The sequence below is a fragment of the Leptinotarsa decemlineata genome, unplaced genomic scaffold, assembly GCF_025532065.1.
Source record: "Leptinotarsa decemlineata unplaced genomic scaffold, Ldec_3_MD MMD2_tig00004067_RagTag_RagTag, whole genome shotgun sequence".
Taxonomy (NCBI): domain Eukaryota; kingdom Metazoa; phylum Arthropoda; class Insecta; order Coleoptera; family Chrysomelidae; genus Leptinotarsa; species Leptinotarsa decemlineata.
Window position 1 is genome coordinate 2184841 of NW_027412602.1, and position 26735 is coordinate 2211575.

At 36.6% G+C, this 26735-nt stretch overlaps 2 protein-coding genes across 6 annotated transcripts in view; one reads left to right on the forward strand and one right to left on the reverse strand.

Moving 5' to 3' along the window:
• Positions 1–8711, forward strand: part of LOC111503352 (paxillin) — a 58023-nt gene extending 49312 nt beyond the window's left edge. For all 3 annotated transcript variants that reach the window (XM_023157641.2, XM_023157639.2, XM_023157640.2), the window contains 2 exons: positions 1506–1736; positions 8384–8711. In XM_023157641.2, the coding sequence (XP_023013409.1) occupies positions 1506–1736; positions 8384–8458 (306 nt within the window). In that variant the 3' untranslated portion in view covers positions 8459–8711. The remainder of the gene's footprint in view (positions 1–1505; positions 1737–8383) is intronic.
• Positions 1–26735, reverse strand: part of LOC111515195 (uncharacterized) — a 113082-nt gene that overhangs the window by 55640 nt on the left and 30707 nt on the right. For all 3 annotated transcript variants that reach the window (XM_074178588.1, XM_074178587.1, XM_074178589.1), the window contains 2 exons: positions 24220–24470; positions 23563–23803 (listed from right to left, as the gene is read on the reverse strand). In XM_074178588.1, coding sequence (XP_074034689.1) covers positions 23563–23803; positions 24220–24470 — 492 coding nt within the window. The remainder of the gene's footprint in view (positions 1–23562; positions 23804–24219; positions 24471–26735) is intronic.

Sequence of the window (26735 nt, forward strand, 5' to 3'; positions counted from 1 at the left end):
TCAGAAATTACAAACAACCGAATAATTCTAGAATTTAAAAATACTGGTTATGGATATTGCAAATGTTACATTTACAATATCCGATTTGAATATTGCTTTCATATTGTACGGATACTTGAAAAGAAAGTAAGTTGACGGAATAACAGATTTTAAACAGATTTTTTTTAAACAGAGGATACAGCGAGTCGTAATTGAGCTAAAATAAAGAGCTCATGATATGGCAATCTGAATGACCTTTAAATTTTTGGAAAGATGAAAATTATTATTAATTGCTGCAGAAATTATATACCGCAAGGTTCAGTCTCAGGGCGTCTATTATTTTCGATATACTTATCAATTCAGTGTCTGGAAGGTTCATATGAGTTATTTGTAAATAACTGTCATAATGGTATTTTATCAAAATAGGATCATAATTTTTTGGGAAAGATCATAATCTCACAACTGCAACAATAACAACACAACTTGGAACTCTCATTTTACAGAACAGAGAAATTAAAATTCCATTTCAAATCAAAGTCCCAGTGGAATCACGAAAACAATTTGTGCAACCTATACCTTCATTATTTAGAAACTATGTTACTTCCATATTTTATGGGCTTCAAATAGTTTTGTACTTCTCTAAGACTAAAATTAACTCAACTTCGTTTACTGTCTTATTCTTGCCGGGTTGCAAAATGATTCGAGTAACATTTACTCCGGTTAAAAATTCATAAATTGATATTAAATATTTCAAAATCATCTTACATTGCCTAATATAATATTTCAGACGGATGAGAATCGCAGTGAAAATGAATATTTTGAAGAACTATGAAAAAAGAAGATTATTGGTATTCATTACACAAAACCATATTGATAGAAAATATTCGTTAAACAAATTTGGGAGTTTCATATATTCATATACAAGTCCTCGTACCTACTGAAATTTTGATTTCATTTGTAAATTTTCAAAATAAATGGGTTATGTGCATTCATGAATTAAAAAACATGTGAATACTTATATCAAATGAAAGAATTGTGATGCTTTAGAGTCGTCTGACTCGATCGTTTTTTACAAGTCTCCGGAAAATACTGCATCATAATGGGATTAGCATTTATTCCCACTTTTTCATGATACCCATTCCAACAGTCTTGTTGCCTAATCCAGTAGATTACCTATTGACCTGAAGAAAAATCTGGTAAAATTAGTTTTTCCGTTGCCGTCCTACGAACGACAGCTCTCAAAAGTCAAAACTTGTGCCAGCTAAGGACTAACGAGATCTTACTTTTTAACGTGTGATTCCTAACACGTGAACAGTGAAAAATGGCAAACAAACTGTTTTCCAGAAAAAAAAATATTTGCTGAAAATTGATAATATTTCAGCTCAGCGTGGAATATATCCAAAACAAGTAACAATGATAAAACAAAATTCACTGATTTTTGAATATCCTACTTACTTCATAACCACCTCCTGTTCCTTCATCAGTTGATATTATTACCTAAAGTTCATTTATTATTTTCCTTACAGAAATGTGTGCAGGCTATGGGCGTAAATTGGCACGAGGATCACTTCGTTTGCAAAGATTGCAAAACTAAGTTGATCGGAACTCAATTCATGGACCTTGGTGGGGTTCCCCATTGTCAGAAATGCTACATCGCCAAACATGCTGATAAATGCAAGGGATGCAGCAAACCAATCGCAGACAAGGCCATCATCGCACTTGATGCAAAATGGCATCAAATGTGCTTCAGATGCTCGGTGAGTAAAATTTATCAGAGTTGAACTTGTGAAAATTTAAATATATTGGTATGATTTATTCTGTTGGTATGATTTGTTTCGAAAATGTAGGATATTAATTTGATGGAAAATTCTTTACTGGTATTCTGTTAAAATATTTTATTTTTATTATTTAGGTTAACCTTATTTGTATATTTCGCATTGTTGTGTGGAAATTGGTTCTTTAAATTAATAATCGTTCAAATGCCGATGAACTGCAACCATAATGATTGGGAAATGCCAATCTATTGAAAACAAAAAAGTGTTTTAATAGATTTATTTTATGCCAAAAATTTCCATTTTACGTATAACGATAGTATACTGGTTGAGAAAAGGTGCACGCCTATTTGGAATTATACAGATGGTCATTCCCAACTGACTCCAGACAGTCACTAGTTATTAGACTTGTCACCTTTTTTGAATCTATTGAACTTTTTTGTATCTTTCAGCAAAAACTATTCGCGATTTGGGTAGAAAAAGTGTTGAAAATATACTTCGGTGTTCGTGAATTTGTTTGATATTTGTTTCACCGGATCCTTCATAACTCGAGATATTTTTCAGTCTAAATTAGCATACTTTTGCTCTTCTGTTAGAAAGTAGATTCAAAAGTCTCCAATGTTGCTGATGGTACGGTTCTCATCCAAAAAAGCAATTGTAGGCACCATATCTAGACTGGCAATAGCAAATGCATGTCATTTTGCCACCCGAATAAAGAGCATATTTTCTCATGAGTTTCACTTCCATCGGTTTATATGTCTTTCCAAAAGTAGGGTTGGCCAGCCTTAATGCTATATCCGTCTCTCTGAATGTTGATTCCAGGTTAGACCGATATCTAGTATCACTTTCACTCCCTTGGTATATACTACTATGTCCAATTAGGATGGACCTTTTTCAAGCCCTTTTTCCTCGGTTCATCCATAGTTGTAGCCTACTGCAAGCGTCCCCTTAATATACTAATATATTCACCTGGTCCACGATTACTTAGATGTCTGCCTAGTACAGTACCCACTTTATATCCATTGTGGTCTGTAGAAGACGTAGTAACTCGTTGATAACAAGATTCCATAACAGTGAACGCAATACTGGCCTAAGAAGAGCTCCATGTTACTACTGTTTGCTTTGATATGCCCCTAATATGCCTGTTAAGTAGTTTTTCTAATACTGTATATACAAATGACATGAGACTGATTAGGTGACTGAAAGCATTTTCCATTTTTCAGCTATGTATGACAGAGTCTAGTTTATCCTGAGTATTACATACAGTGTTTTAAATGAGTGTTCCAGCCTTCTTTACAACATTATTGATCAAATGTTATCTGATCCCGGCCCATTCAGTTTCCTCAAAATGTAACATTTTATTCATCACCAGTCAATCTTTCCTGGGCGTTCCTTCTTCTTGGCTTCCAGATTCTGATGTTATATTTGTGATTTTTTATCCTCGGAAGTACACCCAAAGTAGCTCTCTCGCAGTCTCTCCTTCTGCTTCTGTATACTCCTGGTATTTGTTTCAAGATCATTCATTGTGACCTGAAGTCTTTTTGTAGGTATCTCATGGAATCTGACACATAAAATGGTTTGTTCAACATCCTCGTGGAGTTGTCAAAGGCTTTTCTGTTGTTGTGCTTCACATTACATGTAGAACTGTACATGTAGTATCTAATATTATACTTATTAGTTTTCTATATTTCAATTATCACTCAGAATTGAAATGTCTGATTCTTTTGTTATAATGAACTGTAGCAAATGCTCACCTCTTTCATGTAGTCAGTACTTTCTCTGGTCAGATATGTGCCTTTGTCCTGACTATCTTTTCCATATCCAATGTTGGTGACAGTTCCGGACTTTCGTGAAGAAGATGATGATGATTGAATCAGCCATCTTCAACTTTACCGTAGTCAACTTCCTGGTACGACAACACGAACTTCCAAGGATATCATTGAAAGGTCACTATGTCTGGTTCAGTTGTATAACGAAATGTTTGTATATATTCCAGTCACTCTTTCTTATGCTTTCTGTCCATGCCTTATGAAGATTGAGCCAAGTTGTTGATCAACGCTGCGATATTCAATTCTCACGCCGATATTGTTTCTGTTCTACATGAACGTAAATTCATTATACAAACGCTTATCAAAGCAAATTTGTTCATATATCAAGAAGCCCAACCCTGGTGGGTCATAACTTGGTTGTCGATCAGTGCAATCCAATGCAAGTGAAGCAACTTAGTTTAGCTTATCAACGTGTCGTTGATAGGACGTGACAGGTTCTATAATAAGAATTCACCGAAAAAGAAAATGTCTACACACGGACAGTTATACAACTGAAACGTTACCACCAAATTGAAGATTTGGGAGTCACCTTTGATAGGAAACTCATTTTTGATGTTCACATTATTAGTGCTACTCATAAATGACTCCAAATGTTAGGCATCATAATGGGATACAAAGTAAATTCATGAGTTATGGAACTCCCGTTCCGACGATTTGCTGCTTTCATAGAAACATGATCTGCTGATAGCGCTTTTCCAAGAAATCCTTATCTGGACTTGCGGAGCGATGCATATCATTTTAATTCATATTTTATTCATTCTGTTTGTAACTCTTGCTAGAGAAAGTAGTCTCTCATTGTATTTTTATAAAATGAATACTTTTTATGAATACTTTTTCAAAAAGACAATTTTCCGTTTCGAGTATTTAACTCATCTCTAAACCTGAGGCGACAATATGTCTTTAGTATGCTTACGTTTTCAATCATTTGAACTTCGCCACCTGTATGGGAAACTCTCAATATTCGGTTTTCATCAAACGTTTCGAAAATGTCCGGATTTTTTCTTTTTTTTCAAACCACAGACACCACGACTTACACTGGATTTTGTTTGAAGATGGTTGACAATGTTTCGTGGTGTATTTCATCAATTCGGACTTCCATTGTCTAATATAATATAAATTGATATTTTTTAATTTTCAGCTTTTAATAATATTTCAATTTTTTATTTTTTTTTGTTGTTGCTTGTATGTCATTTCTTTGTAATTTCAGTTTTTTGTTTGATAAAATTTTTATTTTTGGTTAATCTTTTTAATTTAAAATTAATCAGGGATTTCAAATCAATTTATATTATATTAGACAATGGAAGTCCGAACTGATGAAATTGCAGTGGACTTAAAACACTGTCTTCGAGAAATCGGAGAATATAGTGTGTGCACTGAATCTGCATTAACTCTTTAATGAAAAAGACTGCTCTGACATTTCAACAGAGTTCATTTTGAAGTTCATACATTCAAAACCATTTCGAAATCATAACTTGTTTTACGTCTCGCTCAACAACTCAAATTCATTTAATAACTCACCACTTAGTAGAAGTATATGAAACTTCAACAATTTCTTTAATGAGTACGATATATTCGATACATCTTTTCATTTATTTTGAAATTGTATCAAATGACTCCTACTGAACAACAACTTGGAAAGTTTGTAAATTTTTTGCAACTTTCTTATCACAAACTCTTTTTCTTGTTACATTCAATATTTGTTAACTACAAACTATAAGTTATGTTGAGTGGATACTGTTTTGATCATATTGCCTGTTGAATCCCTTAAAATGAATGAATACATAAATAAATGAATCATAGATGAGTTGTACATCTTTTTCATTTATATATCAACGGTTCTCTAATGAACGTTAATGATAATTCGATTTCCTTTGTGCTTTGCAGGTTTAGGTCCGCCTTGAAACACAACTGAATGGCTATCGGTTTCCAAATCGCAGAAATAGATTCATATTTCATCACTAACAAATAAATTTGAAACATCTCAGTAATGTTTCTTGACAACATTTGCTATATTTTGGAATGCAATTTTGGAACTATCAAATTGTGTGTAACCTGAAGTACACACAGTTTCTTCACGACTGACTGATGATCATTCGATATAGTTTTATTCGATCCTTGCCAATGTAAATCTCTTTTTTACAGTAAATCAGTCTATATCATAGTATTTTGACATAAACTATCTGTAAAAAAATAAGGTACATTTTCATTTTTCTCAAAAAATATACATTTATCCATCAGTTCGATCAAAGTAGTCCCCCTAAAATATAAGACACTTGTGCCAGCGTTTTTTCCAATCTTCGAAGCGGTTCTGACATGCACTTCTTGGTATGTCTTTGAGCTCTCGCAACTATCCGGTTTTTATCTCCTCAATCGTCGCAAAATGCCATCTCTTCATGGGTCTCTTCTATCTCGGGAACAAAAAAAGTCGCGGGGGCCAAATATGGGGAATACGGTGGCTGAGGCATGATTACCCTGTTGTTTTTGCCCAAAAAATGCCGAACAAGCAATGACGAGTGGGCAGGTGCATTATTGTGCTGCAAAAGCTATGAATTGTTTTTCCACAATATCAGACGTTTTCTTCGTATTGCTTCTCGCAAACGGCGCATGGCTTTAAGAGTAACAGTCTTTATTGACCGTAAGTAAGCAAAATCTTGACCTTTAATCAAACTTGGCGTGCATTTTTGGTCTTGGCTCTCCTGGGCTCTTCCATTGGGACGGTTGGACTTTGGTTTCGATGTCATAACCATACGTTGGCAGATGTTAGCCAACTTGTTGTAAACAGAATTACTAAATAGTGGCCGATTGAGGTTGATTAGTCCATTGTTTGATGAGTGAAATTTGAAACCTCTGGCGTGAAATGAATCGATTGAAAACACTTTTTTCTCACCAGAACAAAAAGCTGTCTCTTAACGCGCGTTTCGCTAAGCCATTTGGCATCATCAGATGACTGAAACTATTTCCAACAGCCCAGTGTCGTTGAGTCAGGCCATAAAGAATATCGAGTAAAATCAATATTCGAAATCGTTGACGAAAATATATTTTTGTCAATAATGCAGTCAGTTATCGTTTTTAATATAGAGATCTTTTATGCTGAAGCATATTTTGAAAAATCAGTAATATTTTTAGTTTACATAGATAAATTAAGTTTTGATTCATCTTGTGGATCAGGGAAATATTTGTATTAGTTTTGAGTTGCAAATATTTTCATCTGTCATAAAAACAGCGAATGTCATACATTGTATTCATTTTTTTCCCCTGTATGACATTTTCACTTTTCATAAACAACTTATAATTTCAATTCATGCGGGAAAATTATATATTATCCCATGGCGAAACCTTTTCGTAATTCAGTGTTTCAAATTAGTGAGTAAATCTGCCAAAGTTGAATTATTTTTAGACGATATATTTCGAAACATTGTCATAAGCTGGGAATTAGTGCATACTCAGAAATGAAATCCTGAAACGTTATTTCGTTGAATGAATCATCAACTTTGTTTACTTACAAGTTATAGGTAGCTAATCAATAATAAAACTGTAATAGAAAACAGATGAGATAATTTTACAATTTTCAAAATTAAGTTCGAAATGCAACACAGGAACATTAGTTTTCGTTTTATTATTATCTTATTGAAAAATAAAAGGTTGAAATAAAATAAAATTACTCTGTACTTAGTTTTGTTTCAGAATATTGAATAATGATTGTTTTTTCCATATTTGGAAACAACTTCGGTAATCGTGTTACTGAAATGAATATTTACCACATAAAACAATTTATAACTACCTCCCTCTACCTAAAATACAAAGAATATGGGTCACATGAAGCTTTCAAAACATTTTTTCCATTAAACTTTCAGATATAAGACATATTCCGCTTTTTGAAATATTTTACTATTTTTTAAGATACCAAATGGCAAGATCACGCTTCAAAGTTTTTTAATGAAATACCTTACATGTATTTTCATATTCCGATTAATACTGTATATGCTTCTTTCTAGTTCTGGATGACTCAAAACTCGAACACATTGTTCGTTTGATATTTTCAAATAGAACATCTCATGTGGTTTTAATGGAACGCCACGTGTTCTTCAAAACGAGTTTTGATAGCTCGTTCAGTATAATCAACATCATCCTGTCTTGAAAGTTACTTGACACTTGTTGACGTGAATGAACATCTTTTGAAACTATTTTAATGTTTAATTATGTAATAAATCTAGTCCAGCCATAAATTTATCGATAACTTCACTCTTTTACCTCAAAGTTCTACTAGAAGTTCGATGTGAGCCATAATGTTTACATGATACATTGAGAAAGTATTTTTTTTAAAACTCATTTTGACTTTCTGCAGTTGATAAAATCATTTATTCGGTAGTATTTCAAAATGTCTTCGATTGACTTTTTATTTTTATTATTATTTTCATTGAAAGGTTTCTATATAGTTCCGAAACATTATTGTCTGTTCCAAAGACATTTCATTAAAAAACCTTCGTGAGTTGATTCAGTGGATGAGGAAAATCTAGTTATAATTTATTTACAAAAAAGATAATATAAATTTCAATATAGAATAGAAACTCAAAAAATTCTTGGTACATTCTGAAATAATTCTATAATTATTCCTGCAACATAATGAATTGTGGCATTGTTTTCCTTCAATGATTCTTCTTAGGTTATTTTTTGAGTAGTTGATTACCTCTATTGATTTGATTTGAATATAATCAAATGAAATAAATAAGTGTGAACTATCACGATTATAATTCAGTTTTGGGTAAATGATTTGAAAATCACTTACACATATTTTGTTTTCAGAGATGTTCCAAGCCAATCATGAAAGATCAGTCATTCCAAGTAGATGCCGGCAAACCCCATTGTGTCAAATGTTGAAATAGATACCAAAACACCAGCTTATTGCTACATATACATGTTTATCACGAAGATAACAATTTATTGTATTACCAATTGTTAACTTTGACTAGATTTTGTTTATTACATATGCACACTTTATCTATTATTTTTACAGGACTGTACACGTCATGTTACTAATTTTGTTAAAATATCATATTATTATGTAATTTATTATAAAATTATACATTGTGATGCTTGCATGCATGATGTAGAAATAAAGGATAAATCCATATATACACTTTTGTTTTTGAAAACAACAGGTCAAAATAAATGATAAATCAGCGAAACAAAGGAAGTAACATGTGGTATGCCTCAAGGGACGGTGTTGGGTACTTTGTTATTCATAACTTATATCTCTATTGGAGAAAAAATGTCAAATCATCAGCTTCGCCGATGATACTGTAGTAATCTATAAAGATACAAACTGGTACAACTTGAAAATTAAAATTGAAAGGGACTTTGACTATTATCGGTAAATTAAAAAAAAATGGTTTACTTACCATTCGGTAGCCTCGAGACAGCTCTTCCAAACTATGATATAACCATACTAAATTCGTTTGCAATAAGACCAGCAGATGAAATTATATATTTAGGAATAATGTTGGATCGTTCTTTCAGATGAAAAACTCATGTGGATTACTTAACAAAAAATTGAGGTGTATTTCATATAGGTTTCAAAAAAATTAATAAAAAAAGAGAGTAATAGTCTATCACAGTTTGGTAAAATCACATCTGAGCTACGTAATCATAAGTTGGGGGTGTGCATCAAGGGCACACACTATAATGCAATACAGGCCTCGCAAAATAAATTTTTGAAATCACTACTGAACAAAAACCATGGGTATCCCACCGATCAACTTTTTGTCGAAGTGAAAGTATTAAATATTCGACAGATATATTATATTCAAGTCAATATAAGACAACACTTGAATAGATGTGAATTACAACGTCGCACACATGTCTATGAAACCAAATATAAACAAAAGTATGTTACACCAATTATGAACAAATACATTGGACCAAGAAGTTATTTGTACAAAATTATAAAACACCTTGTCAGATGAAGTAAAAAATGAAAATACAATCAAAAGTTTTAAGACTGAAATTAAAAGTTATGTAATGTGCAGGCCAAGAAGGGAGATACACGAATTAATTGACAATCATTGATTGAAAATTAACTGATACGTATATTGATTGTGATGACATAGTTGTGCAATGATGTTTCTTTTCTTATGTGATATCACATTTTCTTTTTTTGTTACACATTGAATCATTATATATAACATCTACTGAAATTTTCCAATGGGATTTCGTTTGTTAGATGAGTTAAGATTTGTACACTATTTTTATGGGACAAAACGTTTTGGATAATTATATATAAAAATCTGGTGCTAATTTTAACGAAAATTCGTTTTTCTGAAATAATTCCATTTACAACTTAACTGACGGTAGGTGACATTCAAGATTTTGGACGATACAAAAAAGTCACAAAGGAATTAAAAGACCTCGATCACGATAAGTCAAACCAATTTGATCTATATTCGATGACAGAAGAAGAAAGACAATCAGCTGGCTAGGCAGAATGTTTAATATGTGGAGAATTTTTCAGAATACGAGGATTGAAAATCCACATGCGAAAAGTTCATTCTAAATCAATTAATACTGCAAAATCCTGAGAAAACTCCAATCCCGATAAGAATTTCGAGGAAGAATCTGATGCTGAAAACAAAGAAGTTCCATTCCATATCCTTTTGTCGGATTTTAGAAGAACTAGACATACTATTAAACGTATTCCGCTGCAAAGTTCCTCTCTGCAATCACCCTCACAAAATTAAATAACGAATGTGTATCCAGGAATTCTTTCACTACTTGGAAAAGTTTTTTCATGTTTGCTTATTTAGATTCAGTATTCAGAGAAGTAAAGATAATCGGAAAATTTCAATTACAACAATGAACAGTTTCAATAACATTACGAAATCGACTAATTGTTATGCCAAAATTTCCAATAAACATAAAAATTATAAGGACATCCTCAAAAAACAAGTACTCTCGAAAGTCTCTGACGGTGATATAACAGCAGCTGTTAGATTTCTCTGTTCATCTGATAGACCTGCTGAATTTGATGCTTCAACATTGAAAGAATTACGAAGTAAACGTTCTTCTTCTCAAAGTTTATACAATTCTGGATTATACAACTTCTTATAGTCCTCTGAAAATTACGAGCGTAGATGTTCTCAGAGCAATCAGATCTTTTCGCACCGGTTCTTGTGGAGGTCTTGATTCATTGCGACCGTCTCATATTCAAGATATGCTGATCTATAGTTTCGGTAGTTGTGACGAACATCTTTTGAATTCTTTAACGAAACTTTGTAATATGCTTCTTCTTGGAAATGTCAATCAAGACATACGTTCTATTTTATATGGTGATTCTTTATGTGCCTTAAAGAAAAAGGCTGTCGGTCTACGTCCTATAGCTGTTGGAAATTTATATTGACGTGTAGTAGCGAAACTTGCTTGTTTCCATCTACGAGAAAGTCTTTGAAATCTTTTCGTCTCCAACAATTTGGATTTGGAACAAATGGTGGTTGCGAAGACTAGTCCATGCTGCACGATGTTATATTAATCAAAACCCTAACCCAAATGAAATATTTTTTCTGAAATTTGATTTTAAGAATGCATTCAATACTATAGAGAGAAATTTCATGTTACATTCGGTTGCTAACGCCATACCAGACATGTACCCTTTCATTGAACAACGCTATAGTGAACCTTCTTTTTTAATATTTGGTAACGGAATTATAATGTCCGAACAAGGACTACAGCAGGAAGATCCACTTGGACCACTATTGTTGTTTTTCTATCATCATATTATAAATAAAATATCCACTGAATTCAACGGCTGGTATTTGAATGATGGTTCAATTGGTGACTAAGCAAATGTGGTATTAGAAAATTTTCGAAACACAATAAGTCATTAGAAAAACTCGGGACTTGAGATAAATTTCGAGAAATGTGAACTCATTTTTCTGGATAAACAAGACCCTAACATAATCGATCAATTTAACCTAATAGCCCCCGGTATACGAGTGATTGAGAAACTCAATTGGTTTCTTCCTGGTGCCCCATTATCTAATGATAATGTAATTCGAAAGAAAAATTACAATCACTTCGTGTCATGTCAGGACATTTATCTATTTTTCCACATGTCGCATTCCATTTATTGAAGAATTTGTTGGCCATTCCAAAATTATCGTATATTTTGAGGTGCAGCCCTACTTAGCACGACGAACAGGGATTACAAAATATCGATGACGAATTAACGAGGATCCTGGAACTCATCACTAATAACCGTATCGAAGACGAAACTTGGTTACAGGCATCACTTCCAGCTTCTAGAGGAGGATTAGAGATTCGTTCAGCTACTTCACTAGCTTTGTCATCATTTCTGTTCTCACTTTGCAGTGTTTCCAATCTGATAGAAATCATCTTACAATACCCAAAGCCAATATCTGATTGTGTTTTTGATTGGGGCAAATCTCTTTGGGAGTCTAGAACTGGCCAAACAATGAAAAACCAGAGGGCATGGGATAAACCATTACTAGATCAAGAAACTAGTATTTTACTGAAGACAGCTTCTGACACTTTAAAAAATAAGGCTCGTCTTCTCGCAGTTACTGTGAAAGAATCTGGTGCTTGGTTAAATGCTGTTCCTATAGCTTCACTTGGGACTCTATTGGATAACAACTCTTTCAGACTTGCGATTGGATTTCGACTTGGTACACCACTGTGTGTTCAACACTTTTGTAAATGTGGTACTTTTGTGGATGAATCAGGTACTCATAGGTTGAGCTGCCATTTTAGCGCTGGTCGTTTATATCGCCATTGTGCAATAAATGATCTAATCAAAATGGCTGGTATTTCTAGTTACGGGCGAATTCAGCAGATCCAACAGCTTTTCTGGAAGCGCTGATCCTCGGAGTATGTACCCGTTAATCACGGGTGTGAAGTTATCTACATTCACAAAGTACACTGAGAAAAAATATCACATTATTATTTTTTCATTTACCGACTCTGTACACCTACCATTTTTCAATATGATACGCTAATAGACTGAATTAGTAAAAAAACAGAACCGTCCTAGTTTATTGAACTGTCTGAAGGGGTATAAATAGAGTGGAAATATTTAAAAAAATCGTAACATGAAAAATCGACGTTGTACACCTACAAAATTGAGATATGTTATTCTTGATGATCTACTCGACAGAAAAAACTTCACGTCATAGTTTTCCAGGCCGTCTGAGGGTAGAAATTTTAAAAAATCGTATCTTCGAAAATTGAATGTGTGCACCTACAAGTTTGAGATATGTTATCTATCATGATCTATTCGACAGAGAAAAATTCACGTTATAGTTTTCCAGGCCGTCTGAGGGGGTGAAAATGGGGTGGAAAGTTGAAAAAATCGTATCTTTGAAAATTGGATGTGTGTACACCTACAAGATTGAGATATGTTATTACTGACACCCGATTTGACGAGAAAAATTCACGTTACAGTTTTCCAGGCCGTCTGAGGGGGAAAAAAGTGGTGGAAACCTGAAAAAATCATATATTCAAAAATTGAGTTTGTACATCTACAAGATTGAGATATGTTATTTCTGACACCCGATTTGACGAGAAAAACTTCACGCTATAGTTTTCAAGGACGTCTGAGGGGGTGAAAATGGGGTGGAAAGTTGAAAAAATCGTATCTTCGAAAATTGAATGTGCAACAAGATTGAAATATGTTATTACTGACACCCGATTTGACGAGAAAAATTCAAGTTAGAGTTTTTCAGGCCGTCTGAGGGGGAAAAAAGTGGTGGAAACTTGAAAAAATCATATATTCAAAAATTGAGTTTGTACACCTACAAGATTGAGATGTGTTGTTCCTGACACCCGATTTGACGAGAAAAACTTCACGTTATAGTTTTCAAGGACGTCTGAGAGGGTGAAAATGGGGTGGAAATTTGAAAAAATCAAATATTTAAAAATTGAGTTTGTACACCTACAAGATTGATATATGTTATTCCTGACACCCGATTTGACGAGAAAAACTTCACGTTATAGTTTTCCAGGCCGTCTGAGGGGGTGAAAATGGGGTTGAAACTTGAAAAAATCATATATTTAAAAATTGAATTTGTTCACCTACAAAATTGAGATATGTTATTCCTCACACCTGATTTGACAAGAAAAACTTCACGTTATAGTTTTCCAGGTCGACTGAGGGGGTAAAAATGTGGTGTAAACTTGAAAAAATCATATATTTGAAAATTGAGGTTGTACACCTACAAGATTGAGATATGTTATTCCTGACACCCGATTTGACGAGAAAAACTTCCCGTTATAGTTTTCCAGGCCGTCTGAAGGGGTAAAAATGGGGTGGAAACTTGAAAAATCATATATTTGAAAATTGAGTTTGTACACCTACAATATTAGGATATGTTATTCCTGACACCCGATTTGACGAGAAAAACTTCACGTTATAGTTTTCCAGGCCGTCTGAGGGGATGAAAATGGGGTGGAAACTTGAAAAAATCATATATTTAAAAATTGAGTTTGTACACCTACAAGATTGTTAAAATTGTTATAATTAATAAAAAGTGTGAAATATTTTCAAAAACATGCTTTTACTCTAACTCTAATTTTCTCCTTTGCTTTGGTTCTATGGTTTATGAAAATCAAGAGGCTGATATGTTTCTTTGAGGCTATTCATTACTACAGTTCAATCAGAAAGGTATGTATTCATATAGAGCATCTGAAAGATACTGACTTTGCAGCGTTGTCAGACTGTTTCCGAAGTATCTAGTCCTACATACATCACACTAACATTTATCAATTCAGTACATTAAACAACTGATATGGTGCAGACGTTTCCGGTCTTCTCAGAACTGAAAAACTCTGACACGTTGTTTTTATTCGTTGAATCGATCATCAGTAGAATCTCAATCTTGTAGGTGTTCAAATTGAATTTTCAAATATATGATTTTTTCAAATTTCTACCCCCTCAGACGACCTGGTAAACCATGACGTGAAGTTTTTTCTGTTTTTCTGGCGAATAGATCATGATGGAAAACATAGCTGAAACTTGTAGGTGTACACATTCAATTTTCGAAGATACGGTTTTTTCAACTTTCCACCCCATTTTAACCCCCTCAGACGGCCTGGAAACTATAACGTGAAGTGTTTCTCGTCAAATCGGGTGTCAGGAGTAACACATATCAATATTCTAGGTGTACAAACTCAATTTTCAAATATATGTTTTTTTTCAAATTTCCACCCCATTTCCACCCCTTAGACGGCCTGGAAAACTATAATGTGGAGTTTTTCTCGTCAAATCGGGTGTCAGTAATAACATCTCTCAATCTTGTAGGTGAACAAATTCAATTTTTGAATATATGATTTTTTCAAGTTTCCACCCCATTTTCAACCCCTCCGACGGCCTGGAAAACTATAACGTCACGTTTTTCTTGTCAAATCGGGTATCAGGAATAACATATCTCAATCTTGTAGGTGTACAAACTCAATTTTTAAATAAAAACGTGAAGTTTTTCTCGTCAAATCGGGTATATGTAATAACATCTCCTAATTTTGTAGGTGAATAAACTCAATTTTTGAATATATGATTTTTTCAAGTTTCCACCACATTTTTACCCACTCAGACGGCCTGGAAAACTATAACATGAAGTTTTTTCAGTCAAATAGATCATCTGGAATAACATATCTCAATTTTGTAGGTGTACAAATTCCATTTTTGTATATATGATTTTTTCAAGTTTCCACTCAATTTTCACCCCCTGGAAAACTATAACGTGAAGTTTTCCTCGTCGAATCGGGCTTCAGTAATAACATCTCTTGATCTTGTAGATGTACAAACTCAATTTTTTAATATATGATTTTTTCAAGTTTCCACCACATTTTCACCCCCTCAGACGGCCTGAAAAACGATAACGTGAAGTTTTTTCAGTCGAATAGATCATCAGGAATAACATATCTCAATTTTGTAGGTGTACAAAGTCAATTTTTAAATATATGATTTTTTCAAGTTTCCACCCCATTTTCACCCCCTCAGACGGCCTGGAAAACTATAACGTGAAGTTTTTCTCGTTGAATCGGGTGTCAGTAATAACATCTCTTAAGTAGGGTGAGGAGAACTAAAACCACCCAAAAGCCCTGCAAAACATGCCACCGCGGACCAGCCTACCCAAGCTAACGTGTAAAAAATCGTGCCGACAGCTGAATGGCCGCATGGTGATATGCGGTAACGAACGATGCCCTTGAGGAACCGGCCGAAACCTCATTGTAACTTGCCTTCCTCTGGTAATGCGGGGCTCTGCCAGAGGTGTTCAACCCTTCCCTTGCCACTCGTGGTAACATATATGAAGACTGACAAAAGAAAAGACAAAAATAACAACCAATCCCGAAGTTGGGGCAAGGGCTGGGGATGAACAGAAATGTTCACCCCAAGTTACCGCTCAGAATGAGGCTGGACATGGCAGATCACCTCGTGAAGTAACACAAAGGCCAAGGCGTAAGCGTATTAGCGGCGCAGAGGCCAAGAGGAGAAAAAGAGCGAAAGATCAGGAATAGCAGCAACTATGAGTGCACCCTCCCCCTCTTCCACTACATCTCCAACAACAAGGGCACCTCTAGCAGCGGGCGCCAAGAGCTCCGCCTTGAAAAAAGGCAAGGAACCGGTTGCCACTGCAGGAAAGCGCCCTCATTCGAGTACCTCCACGGAGGGAACCCCAAGAAGGTTGAAGAAGCTGCGCGCGACAGTAATGTCGCTGCACCTTCCAAAACCTTCGTGGAGGCCGCCTTGAGACACCTCAAGGTAGCCATCATAGATGAAACAAAACCGTACGGTAAGGTTACCGCAGAACGAGAGAGTTTCATCAAAAAACAACTGTTGGAGGAGCTGGACAAGATCATCTTCTCCGCCTCCAGTAACAACAGCAAACCTCCCACGTTCAAGTCGTGGACATACTCTGGTAAAATCATCAGAGTGGTCTGCGACGAAGACGTGACGCTAGAGTGGCTGAAGTAAGCCACAAGAAATATTGAGCAGTGGGAGGAGGCATCACTTGCGGTCGTCAGTGTGGATAAGCTCTCAAAGCTCACCAAAGCCTCACTCTGGATCCCGGAGGACATCCACAAGACGACATCCGGTGAAAAGGAGAGGGTGCTGGGTCGGCTGAAGGCGCAGAACCCTGACCTGACGGTAGCAAGATGGTACTACCGTCATGAGGCTAAGATGAACCCAAAAGGGCACCTATTCGTCTTCGGGATCGGAGACGATGATATGGCTGTCCTAAAGAAGAAGTCGATGGGGTTAAGCTACCCGTTTACCTCACTGACTATTAGGGTACAAAAAAAAAAAGGAGAAGGTACTTCCGGAGACCCTAGGTCCTTGGAACTCGAGCCACTTAAAGTGGATATTGACCCCAAGGCTACCATGGGTCCCGAAAAGGAAGTCGAAGCATCTGAACAGATGACAATCGATGACCTGACGGAGGAGGCACCCAAAAACAGCAAGGCCACCTCCCCCCAGTGGGGCAGCAGATGGACCTCTAAAGGTAATTCGAATCCAACAACTGTCTCATGGGCAAGGACTTTGAAAAAAAGATAAAAATAATACAATGCAACCTCCAACACAGCAACCTATGACGGCTGTCTATGTTCCTAGGAAATACAGAGCCTTCCCGATGGCACAAGTCAGCACCTCGGACCTCGCTGCGGTTAAAGTTGAATGTCCACTTGAAAAAGGCAAATATATGACGTTGATACTCGCATCGGTGTACCTCCCTTCAGATGCAGCCACCCTACCACCGACCAGAGAAATGGAGGTACTAATGGATCACTGCCTCAACTAGAGAGTGGAGCTCAAATTGGGTTGCGACTCAAACTCTCACCACTTAAGCTGAGGCAGCTAGGATATCAACGCCCGAGGTAAATCCCTATATGAATATATAATTAAGAAAGATCTAACAATCTTGAATAGAGGCACCGAGCCGATATTTATTAACGCCCGTAGCCAAACATTAATAGATATCACGCTTATCTATCAATATATATATATATATATATATATATATATATATATATCAAACTAAATCCAAGACTGGCAAGTCTCGGACCATATCTCAATGTCAGACCACCGCTGGCTAACCTATACGGTAAACCATGATCTCAGGACCACTGTAAAATCTCATGACACGAAGAGGACGGATGTAGCTCTCTACAATCGACTCTTAAGAGGAGCTCTGCGGGAAACAGAGGTCCTGACTCCTGGCAACAATGAAGAACTGGAAAGGTACACTGTATCTATCCACAACAAAATACACATTGCCTACAAGGAATCCTGTCCGATGAGGATGGTTCAAACAGATGGCACAACCAACACATGGTGGTGCCCTGAATTGGAACACCTCAGGAAGACAGCGAGAACGACCTTTAACAAGGCAAAACGTACAAAACTCGAAGAGGACTGGGGTATATATCAAGCTAACCTCAGAGAGTTCAAAAAAGTCTGCAGGCGAATGCAAAGAGAAGCCTGGAGAGCCTATTGTGAGGCAGTCGAAGACTTTCTACAAGCTTCTAGGCTACAGAAGGCACTCTCAAATGACCACCACAAGAGTATCGGCATCCTGACGAGGGAAAATGGCGACAAAGCCGCCAACTTCCAGGAGAGTGCTGAGATTCTTATGTAAACTCACTTTCCAAGTTATGTTTTTCCTGGAACGACGAACTGGACGGATGTACTAACAACACCCTCACAATACGACTGGCAATCTGCTAGTGCAGTAATTGATGAGGACAAAATAAAATGAGCTATATCGGGCTTTCCCCCTTCAAGTCACCAGGTGTAAGAGCAGCCCTACTTCAGTGGGGACTGGACACTATTATGCCGCACCTGGTTGGAATATTCAGAGCCTCTCTAGCGCTGAGGTATATTCCCAGTAAGTGGAGAAAAGTAAGAGTGGTACCCAAACCAGGTAGGATGGACTACACCCTACCAAAAGCATTCCGACCAATTAGTCTCACATCGTTTTTCTTGAAAACCATGGAGAGGCTATGTGAGTGGTACATAAGAGATGAAGTACTAGTTCACAACCCACTTCATCCAAATCAGCATGCATATACTTCGGGAAGGTCTACTGATTCTGCCCTCCACCATGTGGTTGGCAGAATCGAGAGATCATTGGACAACAAAAAATCCACCCTAGGTATATTTATAGATATCAAGGGAGCATTTGATAAAACAACCTTTCCAACAATTACCCAGCAACTACACTTTAGGAATGTACCCCTGGTAGTAGGAGAATGGATACTCAAGATGCTCTCTAGTAGAGCAATAAGTATTAATGTAAAAGACATCACAGTGAAAGGACTGGTCATGAGGGGATGTCCACAGGGAGGGGTCTTATCACCCCTTCTCTGGAACATAGTTCTGGACACCCTGATTAATCATCTTAACAAAAATGGATTCTATACAATTGCATACGCAGATGACATAGTTATCTTGCAGACAGGCAAATTTGTAAACACACTGTGCGATAGAGCGCAGGATGGGCTCAAATTAATAGAAACATGGTGTAAGGAACACTCACTGTCTATCAATCCCAAGAATACTGAGATGGTCCTTTTCACCAGGAAAATAAGTTTAACGGGCTTAAAACCTCCCGAAATCTTCAAAAGCAAACTAAACTTCTCTGAAGGGGTAAAGTACCTTGGTACTATCCTAGACAGGAAGCTAACATGGAACTCTCATCTACAGAGTAGAGCAAAAAGAGCATACGTGGCTTATGAGCAATGTCGGAGGACAGTGGGACACGCATGGGGTCTTTCACCCCGTGTGGTCACCTGGATCTACACTGCAATAATAAGACCTATAACGTATGGAGCCATTGCATGGGGACCAAAAGTTCTACAAGCAACGGCCATCCAAAAATTATACCAAATACAGCGACTGGCTTGTTTAATCACCACAGAAGCAATGAGAACAACACCAACCGCGGCAATGGAATTAATCACGGGTCTGACCCCTCTTGATCTGTACGTTAAGGAGGTTGCGTTAATGGTTATGGTACGATTGCGCACGGCTGGTGTAAACTTCGAAGTAGGAATGGGTCAATTGAGGCTGGGCCTGTGGCGGGAAGCGCTTACTGCGCAACCTCTGCTGCAGGCAACAAGCGATGCGATTGAATCCAGGTTTGTGTTTAATAAACCCTACAAAATAAAAATCAAGCAGATCATAGAGTCAGATGATACAAATGCAATACGGATTTATACAGACGGTTCAAAAACCAAAGAAGGATCAGGCTGTGGAGTGCACTCCAGATCACTAAGCCTAAAAATTATGTGGGGAATGGGAAGAAATACCAGCGTGGTCCAAACAGAACTGGCTGGTATCTCAATCGCCACAAAAGAAATAACCAAGAAAGGAATTTCTGACAAAAACCTAACAATCTGTGCTGTCAGCAGACAAGCCCTATTAGCCTTGAACATACAACGTATAACCTCAGGGCTAGTACAAGAGTGTCACCAAGATTTAGCCAAAGCCTCGGTAGATAATAACGTTAAACTGAGGTTGGTTTAAGGGCACGACAGGAGTGAAGGTAATCGCATTGCGGACTTTTTAGCCAAGGAAGCGGCTGGACTAAGAGTTTTAGGACCCAGTGGCACCTACGGCCTGATGACTTCGACAATTGCGGAACTAGTCAAATGTTACACCCATGCTCAATCCTTAAAGAGATGGGACGAAACCAAAGGATGTAATTTTGCCAGGATCACCTTGGGCGACCCTGAGAAGCTGGCGCCGAAGAAATATCTGGCAATGACCAGGAAAAATCTACGCCTAACAGTAGGATGTGCAACCTCTACTGCAGGTAACAAGTGATGCAATTGAATCCAGGTTTGTGTTTCATAAACCCTACAAAATACAAATTAAGCAGAACACAGAGTTAGATGCAGAAGCAGAACACAGAGTTAGATGCTACAAATGCAATACGGATTTATACAGACGGCTCAAAAACCAAAGAAGGCTCAGGATGTGGAGAGTACTCCAGATCACTAAGTCTAAGGATTAAGTGGGGAATGGGAAGAAATACCAGCGTGGTCCAAACATAATTGGCTGATATCTCAATCGCCACGAAAGAAATAACCAAGAAAGAAATTTCTGGCAAAAACATAACAATCTGCACTTATAGCAGACAAGCACTATTAGCCTTGAACAGACAGCGTGTTACCTCAGGGCTAGTACTAGAGTGCCACCAAGATTTAGCCAAAGCCTCGGTAGATAATAACATTATCCTGAGGTGACTTAAAGGGCACGACAGGAGTAAAGGTAATCGCATTCATAACTCTTTAGCCAAGGAAACGGCTGGAATAAGAATTTTAGGACTCAGTGGCACCCACGGCCTGATGACTTCGACAATTGCGGAACTAGTCAAATGTTACACCCATGCTCAGTCCTTAAAGAGATGGGACGAAACCAAATGATGTAATCTTGCCAGGATCACCTTGGGCGACCCTGGGAAGCTGGCGCCGAAGAAATATCTGGCGATGACCAGGAAAAATCTACGCCTTACAGTAAGTTTTCTGACTGGCCACAGGAAAAATCTAGGCCTTACAGTAGGATTTCTGACTGGCCACTGTCAACTAAGGAAACACCTCCATAATATGGGGCTAGTGGACACACCTCTATGCAGGCTGTGTGAACAGGAAGATGATACTATCAGGCATGTCCTGTGTGTGTGCTCGGAAATATCGTCAAAAAGAGAGTGTGTGTTCGGCAAATCTTGGCCTACAACTGCCGATATAAAGGAGATGTCTCCCAGTGACTTGTCCACCTTCCTGGAAAGGATGGGATGGACGATGACCTAGGAGGACAACTCCTCAGGAGGATGTACAATGGGTCACATGTGGCCTAAGTACTGTGGGCTTACACTCACCCTCCCTACTCTACAGATACAAAACATCTCTTAATCTTGTAGGTGTACAATACATGATTTTATCAAATTTCCACCCCATTTTCACCCTTTCAGACAGCCTGGAAAACTATAACGTGAAGTTTTTCTCGTCAAATCGGGTATCAGGAATAACATCTCTTAATCTTGTAGGTGTACAAACTCAATTTTTGAATATACGATTTTTTTAAATTTCCACCCCATTTTCACCCCCTCAGATGACCTGGAAAACTATAATGTGGAGTTTTTTCAGTCGAATAGATCATCAGGAATAACATATCTCAATTTTGTAGGTGTACAAAGTCGATTTTTTATATTGAGAATTTTTTTATTTTTGCACCCCATGTTCACCCCCTCAGACGGCCTGGAAAACTATGACGTGAATTTTTTTCTGTCGAATAGATTATCAGTTCAATTGGTGTCTGATCAATGAACTTCTATGTATCTATCTACATATCTATATAACGGCTAATGTAATCAATCATTTTTATTTTAATGTACAAGTTTGAAAATGTCCTTATAGGACGAAACTGCAGTAACGTTAGTTACAAATAAAAGTGGTAAAATTTTTCATGATAGTAATGGCTACATCCATCAATTTATTAATATCATTTAATTCACCCATTTTGAGCTTATTGAAATTCTAATAATTTTCTTCATTAATCCCAACAAACAAAACTGTTTATAACAGAGAGAAAATTCAAAAGTAATTGAATAAATTATTTGAATACTAATTCATCAATAATAGTAATATGAATTATCTATCTGTATTTACGTCGATAGAAACACGAATTATCGAAATAATGAAGAAAGACAACAGATCACGAGATCTGCCCCATTCACCTCTTGAAATATTCTATAATCCTAAATTGACGCTAAGTATTGCTTTCTTTAGAAAGTCCTAATATTTCAATACAGGAAAAAGTTTACTATTGGTAAATTTCAAGAGATGATTTTTTTTCAGGACAGAACACAAGCACTACAATAAAATCCTTAAGGCTCTCTCAGAGTGGTGCCTGTGCGAAAGTAGAGATTCACATTGGATTTGAATCGCTGAAGATCAAATCCATTTGGAAAAACGTTCTCAGGAAGTTTATTCAACATAAACGCAGTTCTCCAGATGAAAGAGTTCTTAAACAGTGAAGTTCGAGGTATCCTGAGTTGAACCTCAAAACGATGAGCAGCCACAGTTCGTCGCCTATTTCTGATATGTAACACTCTTGGTGGAATCAAATGTCCCAAGTCACTTGAACACCTCCCGTTGAAGTATCTATAGAGAGACACATCTCCAACCTTTCTTCGATGTTCCAAGCCATCAAGGTTGCACGTGATGTTTGCGTCTCCAATCAGGTGGATAGCTCTTTTCTGGATGGAATCCAGCAACTTCGGGGTATGTTTGGGCTCCATACATGAGAACAATACTCCAAAGGTCTGATCTGAGCTTTTATAAAGCATCAAAAGTTGCTGAGGTAAGTATAGTTTAATGATTCGGAACACTGTTCCAAGCTTTTGAGAAGCAGTCTTTGCAATTCCAGCGACATGATTGTGCCAAGACATATTGGTGTCCATTTTAACCTCCAACAAACGTATCGAAGCAGAAAGCGGAATTGTCTGATCTGACGTTATTATATCCGGTTCGGAGACATTCATCTTCTTGGAGAAAACCGATGCCTGGGTTTTTGTGGCATTGAATTGAACCGGGTTACTTTCACCTCGAAATCATTTCTAGATCCCCATTAAGATATGCAACATCCTGCTGCCGGTGAAGATGTGCCTCCGTAGCCGATGTCCTGTAATCCAAATGGAATGACGAGACAAGTGTGCTATCGTCAGCAAAGCAATATATTGGATTCTTAGTATCACACGTTGAAATGTAAGACCTCGTTAGTCCTCAGCTCGCACAAGTTTCTCAACTTCTGAGAGTTGTCGTTAGTATGGGGGCGACAGCTGATTAACGGAAACACAGATTTTTAAACAGATTTGTTTCCCTGATTTCAACATTGGATTGATATTGACGAAAAGAATGTGTGGATCATGGTGATAGTCTTGAAAATTGAAAAAATATATATAAAAAGGGTTTACCTCGGTTTTATTTTCATCTGATTTTTCGACATTTTCTTGTTTATTTTTCTCCACCTCTACCATTGTTTCTATATCATCTTCATTAACTGGAGTTGTGACAGGAGTTCTCTTGAATATCATGGAAGACTTCTTTGCATATAGTCGACATTTGCTCTGTACCGCGATAATTTGTGTTCCCGGCTTTTCTAGCGGTGGTCTGTGCTTGTAGAGAGCCGTTTTATAACGAGACTTAACACTGAGTCTGCAAAGTAAAGATCACCTGATATATTTATTCAGGAAGTATACCTAAGATTTGAAAGTAACTAATTGAAACTATTATACTATAAATATACAGTATATGAATATATGAATATTCTGATTAATATTTTGATATAACATTTCTTACATATTCAATGAAGTTATTCAATATATTCCAGTTTCAAAATTTACTGAAAATATTTCTACAATAATGGAACTATTTCCCCTCGACTCGCATAACTTCAACCAAGTTGGCAACACCGGGAGAGGAGCAATCTCCAGATATTCTAGTCATCTCCTGGTGTTACATACTTGGTTAGCGAAACGAACGTCTATAGAAAATGCCGTAGTTCTGACGTTGGAGAAAAGTTCCTAAATTATATTTTGGTCTCATAAAAAAATTCAATGGATATATCTTACTTTTTCTTGGCCAGAGCTTCAACAGCCTTTTTCCACGTAGGATCTTTTCGAAAGGAAGAAGTTGCAGAGTACATCGACAGCCTTTCTTCTATGTTGTTTTTCGATCTATTTTTCTTGTTCATATTTTGGTCATTGCGGTAATGTGGTAGACTAATTTTGGTTGTTGTAGACTTGAGCATGCTTTCGGTAGAAATGGCAGTAAAGTGATCTTCTATCTTTTGCAGAGTTAGTTCTGCGTTCAGTCTGAATGTCTGAAAACATGGAGCCTTCTTGATGAATCTTTAATTCATATAAGCTATGAAGATGAGATGAACGATATTCATAATGATAATATATCTTGGGCCATAATATTTTTAACTGGAACTACTAATTGAATGAAGCAAATGAAAAAGCTAATTGAACTAATTTATGATAATCTTAGGAAAAATTGTCAAAACTGATGGTATTAGAAAAAGATGTTTAACTACGTATATTTTTACAATAATTGAGTTCCATTATTTTGAGCGGGTTCAGATAGAACACGATGTTTCAGTATTTTCACAATCATTATAAGATTGAGTTTTGATTGGCTTCCGGGTTTTGCGGTGGTCTTTTTGGGTCATAAACTCCAAACGTTTCAACTGCAACTGCAGCAGTCATCTTCAATGGCGTGATCGAAGTACTCGACATGTCAACTAAAAGTGAAGCTCTCATTTCTGCCGTCTCATTTATGGTGCTGATTTTCCGCGTACTTTCCCAGGTTCGCGCATACTTTCCGCGCAATTTGGATGACTTGGCTTCGTTTTGTCGCTTTTCAATGTTGTGCGCCAGATTTCTGATAGATATGTTCTCTATGCCTTTCTGTTGAAGTTATCTTGGAGTTTGTGTATTTATATGGCTCCTAAATACATTCTTATTGAATAATGATTCGACGTTGCCAGCCTCTCGGTATTTTTGAACAGGATCTTGTGTTCCCCGTCGGATACTGCATGTTCAGCGACTGTAGACTTCTCGGTCTATCCCAATTGGCAACTTCGCTTGTGCTCGACTAGGCGGGTACCAATGCTTCTTTTCTTCTGACCGACCACAGTTACATGAAATCCTGTAAACTCCCGCTCAATATGTGGGTCTCTGCTGTCTTTTGCTGTTCTCAGGTACTCCGATATTTTCGTCGTTGGTTTGAAGACGATGTTAATTTTCTCCTTCTTTAGAATATTCCCGATTTGGTTGGTGATACCTTCTATGTATGGCAGATAGAGAGTGCCTTGGGGTTGATCTTCACTGGTGTTTCTCTTCTCTCTTGGATGCGTAGCGAGGATTATACCTTTTCTGTCGTAGTCGTTCGCTTGGAACAGAGCCAATCAAAACATTGACGTCAGCCGTGAAAGCCTACATTTCCGAATTGATCACAGAGTTAACCAAAAAACGGAAGTTTTACTGAAAATCTTAGAATAACTTTTGGAATGTAAATTTTTTTAATTAAAACATTTTCAAATTAGAAGTAGCTCAACTACATATCACTAACCCTCAAGTCCAAATATGATAAAATTGGAGAAATTATAACTTTACTGAAAAAAATGAAAGGAAGAGGAATCATGAAATGAAGAACTGAAATTTGAGTTGTAGAGCCTCACAAATGGTGATGTTTATTAAAAGAAATTCCACCTATACGGGCTTCAAATTTGTTCGAGGTGTGATACTCTGAAGAATTTTGATTTTCAATTATGGAAAATCATCGATTTCGTGTTGATGTAGGACACTATCTTGCATTTACGAGAGGCCGAATAGCCCGATACCGGTCTGCAAGTGTGCCCGTCTCAATAATTGATAATGGACTCCAGCATTTTTAAGGCGATATGCTGAAATTTCTTCTGTGAAGAATCCTACTGTGTAAATAAGAAAAGACTGGCCTGAACGAATTGTTCTTTTAGAAAATTTTATTGAAAGAAAGGTTGACAATAAACCTCGCCGACTTGTAAAAAACTTTGGTGGGGCCTATTTGGTATGAAATTAGGTACAACAGAAATAAACAAGTAGCCTAAGACTATATTTTATAAAAAATTATACAGTAGTTAACAAAGTAGTAGGATGTAACTTGGAAATAAATTTAAAATTATCAAGCCTCGTTACTAAACATGTGAATAAAAAACTTAATGACATGTTTTCTTATTTAGTAAATTTAGTTCGTAGATGAATGAGTAATGATTTGTTGCGTGATTAATTGAAAAACATTTCCTGAATGTTAATTATTTCATCAACTATTCATTCAAAAGTTATTGTATTTGCATATTGCACTGAAAACTAGATATACTTAAGTCAAATAAACTCAACAAGATAACAACTAAAATAAAAAATTGAGTTTAGATATGAACTTAGTAAACCTAATAAACATTTCTGAAGTATGACAAAATACATGGTCAACCAAAAACAGTGCCATGAATTGTTGCTAAAATAAAGCAATACTTGCTTTCCTCATGTCCAAACTATCAAATACTTCTTGATGACAGTTCAGAATTGCGATGTAGTTGAGTCTCTTC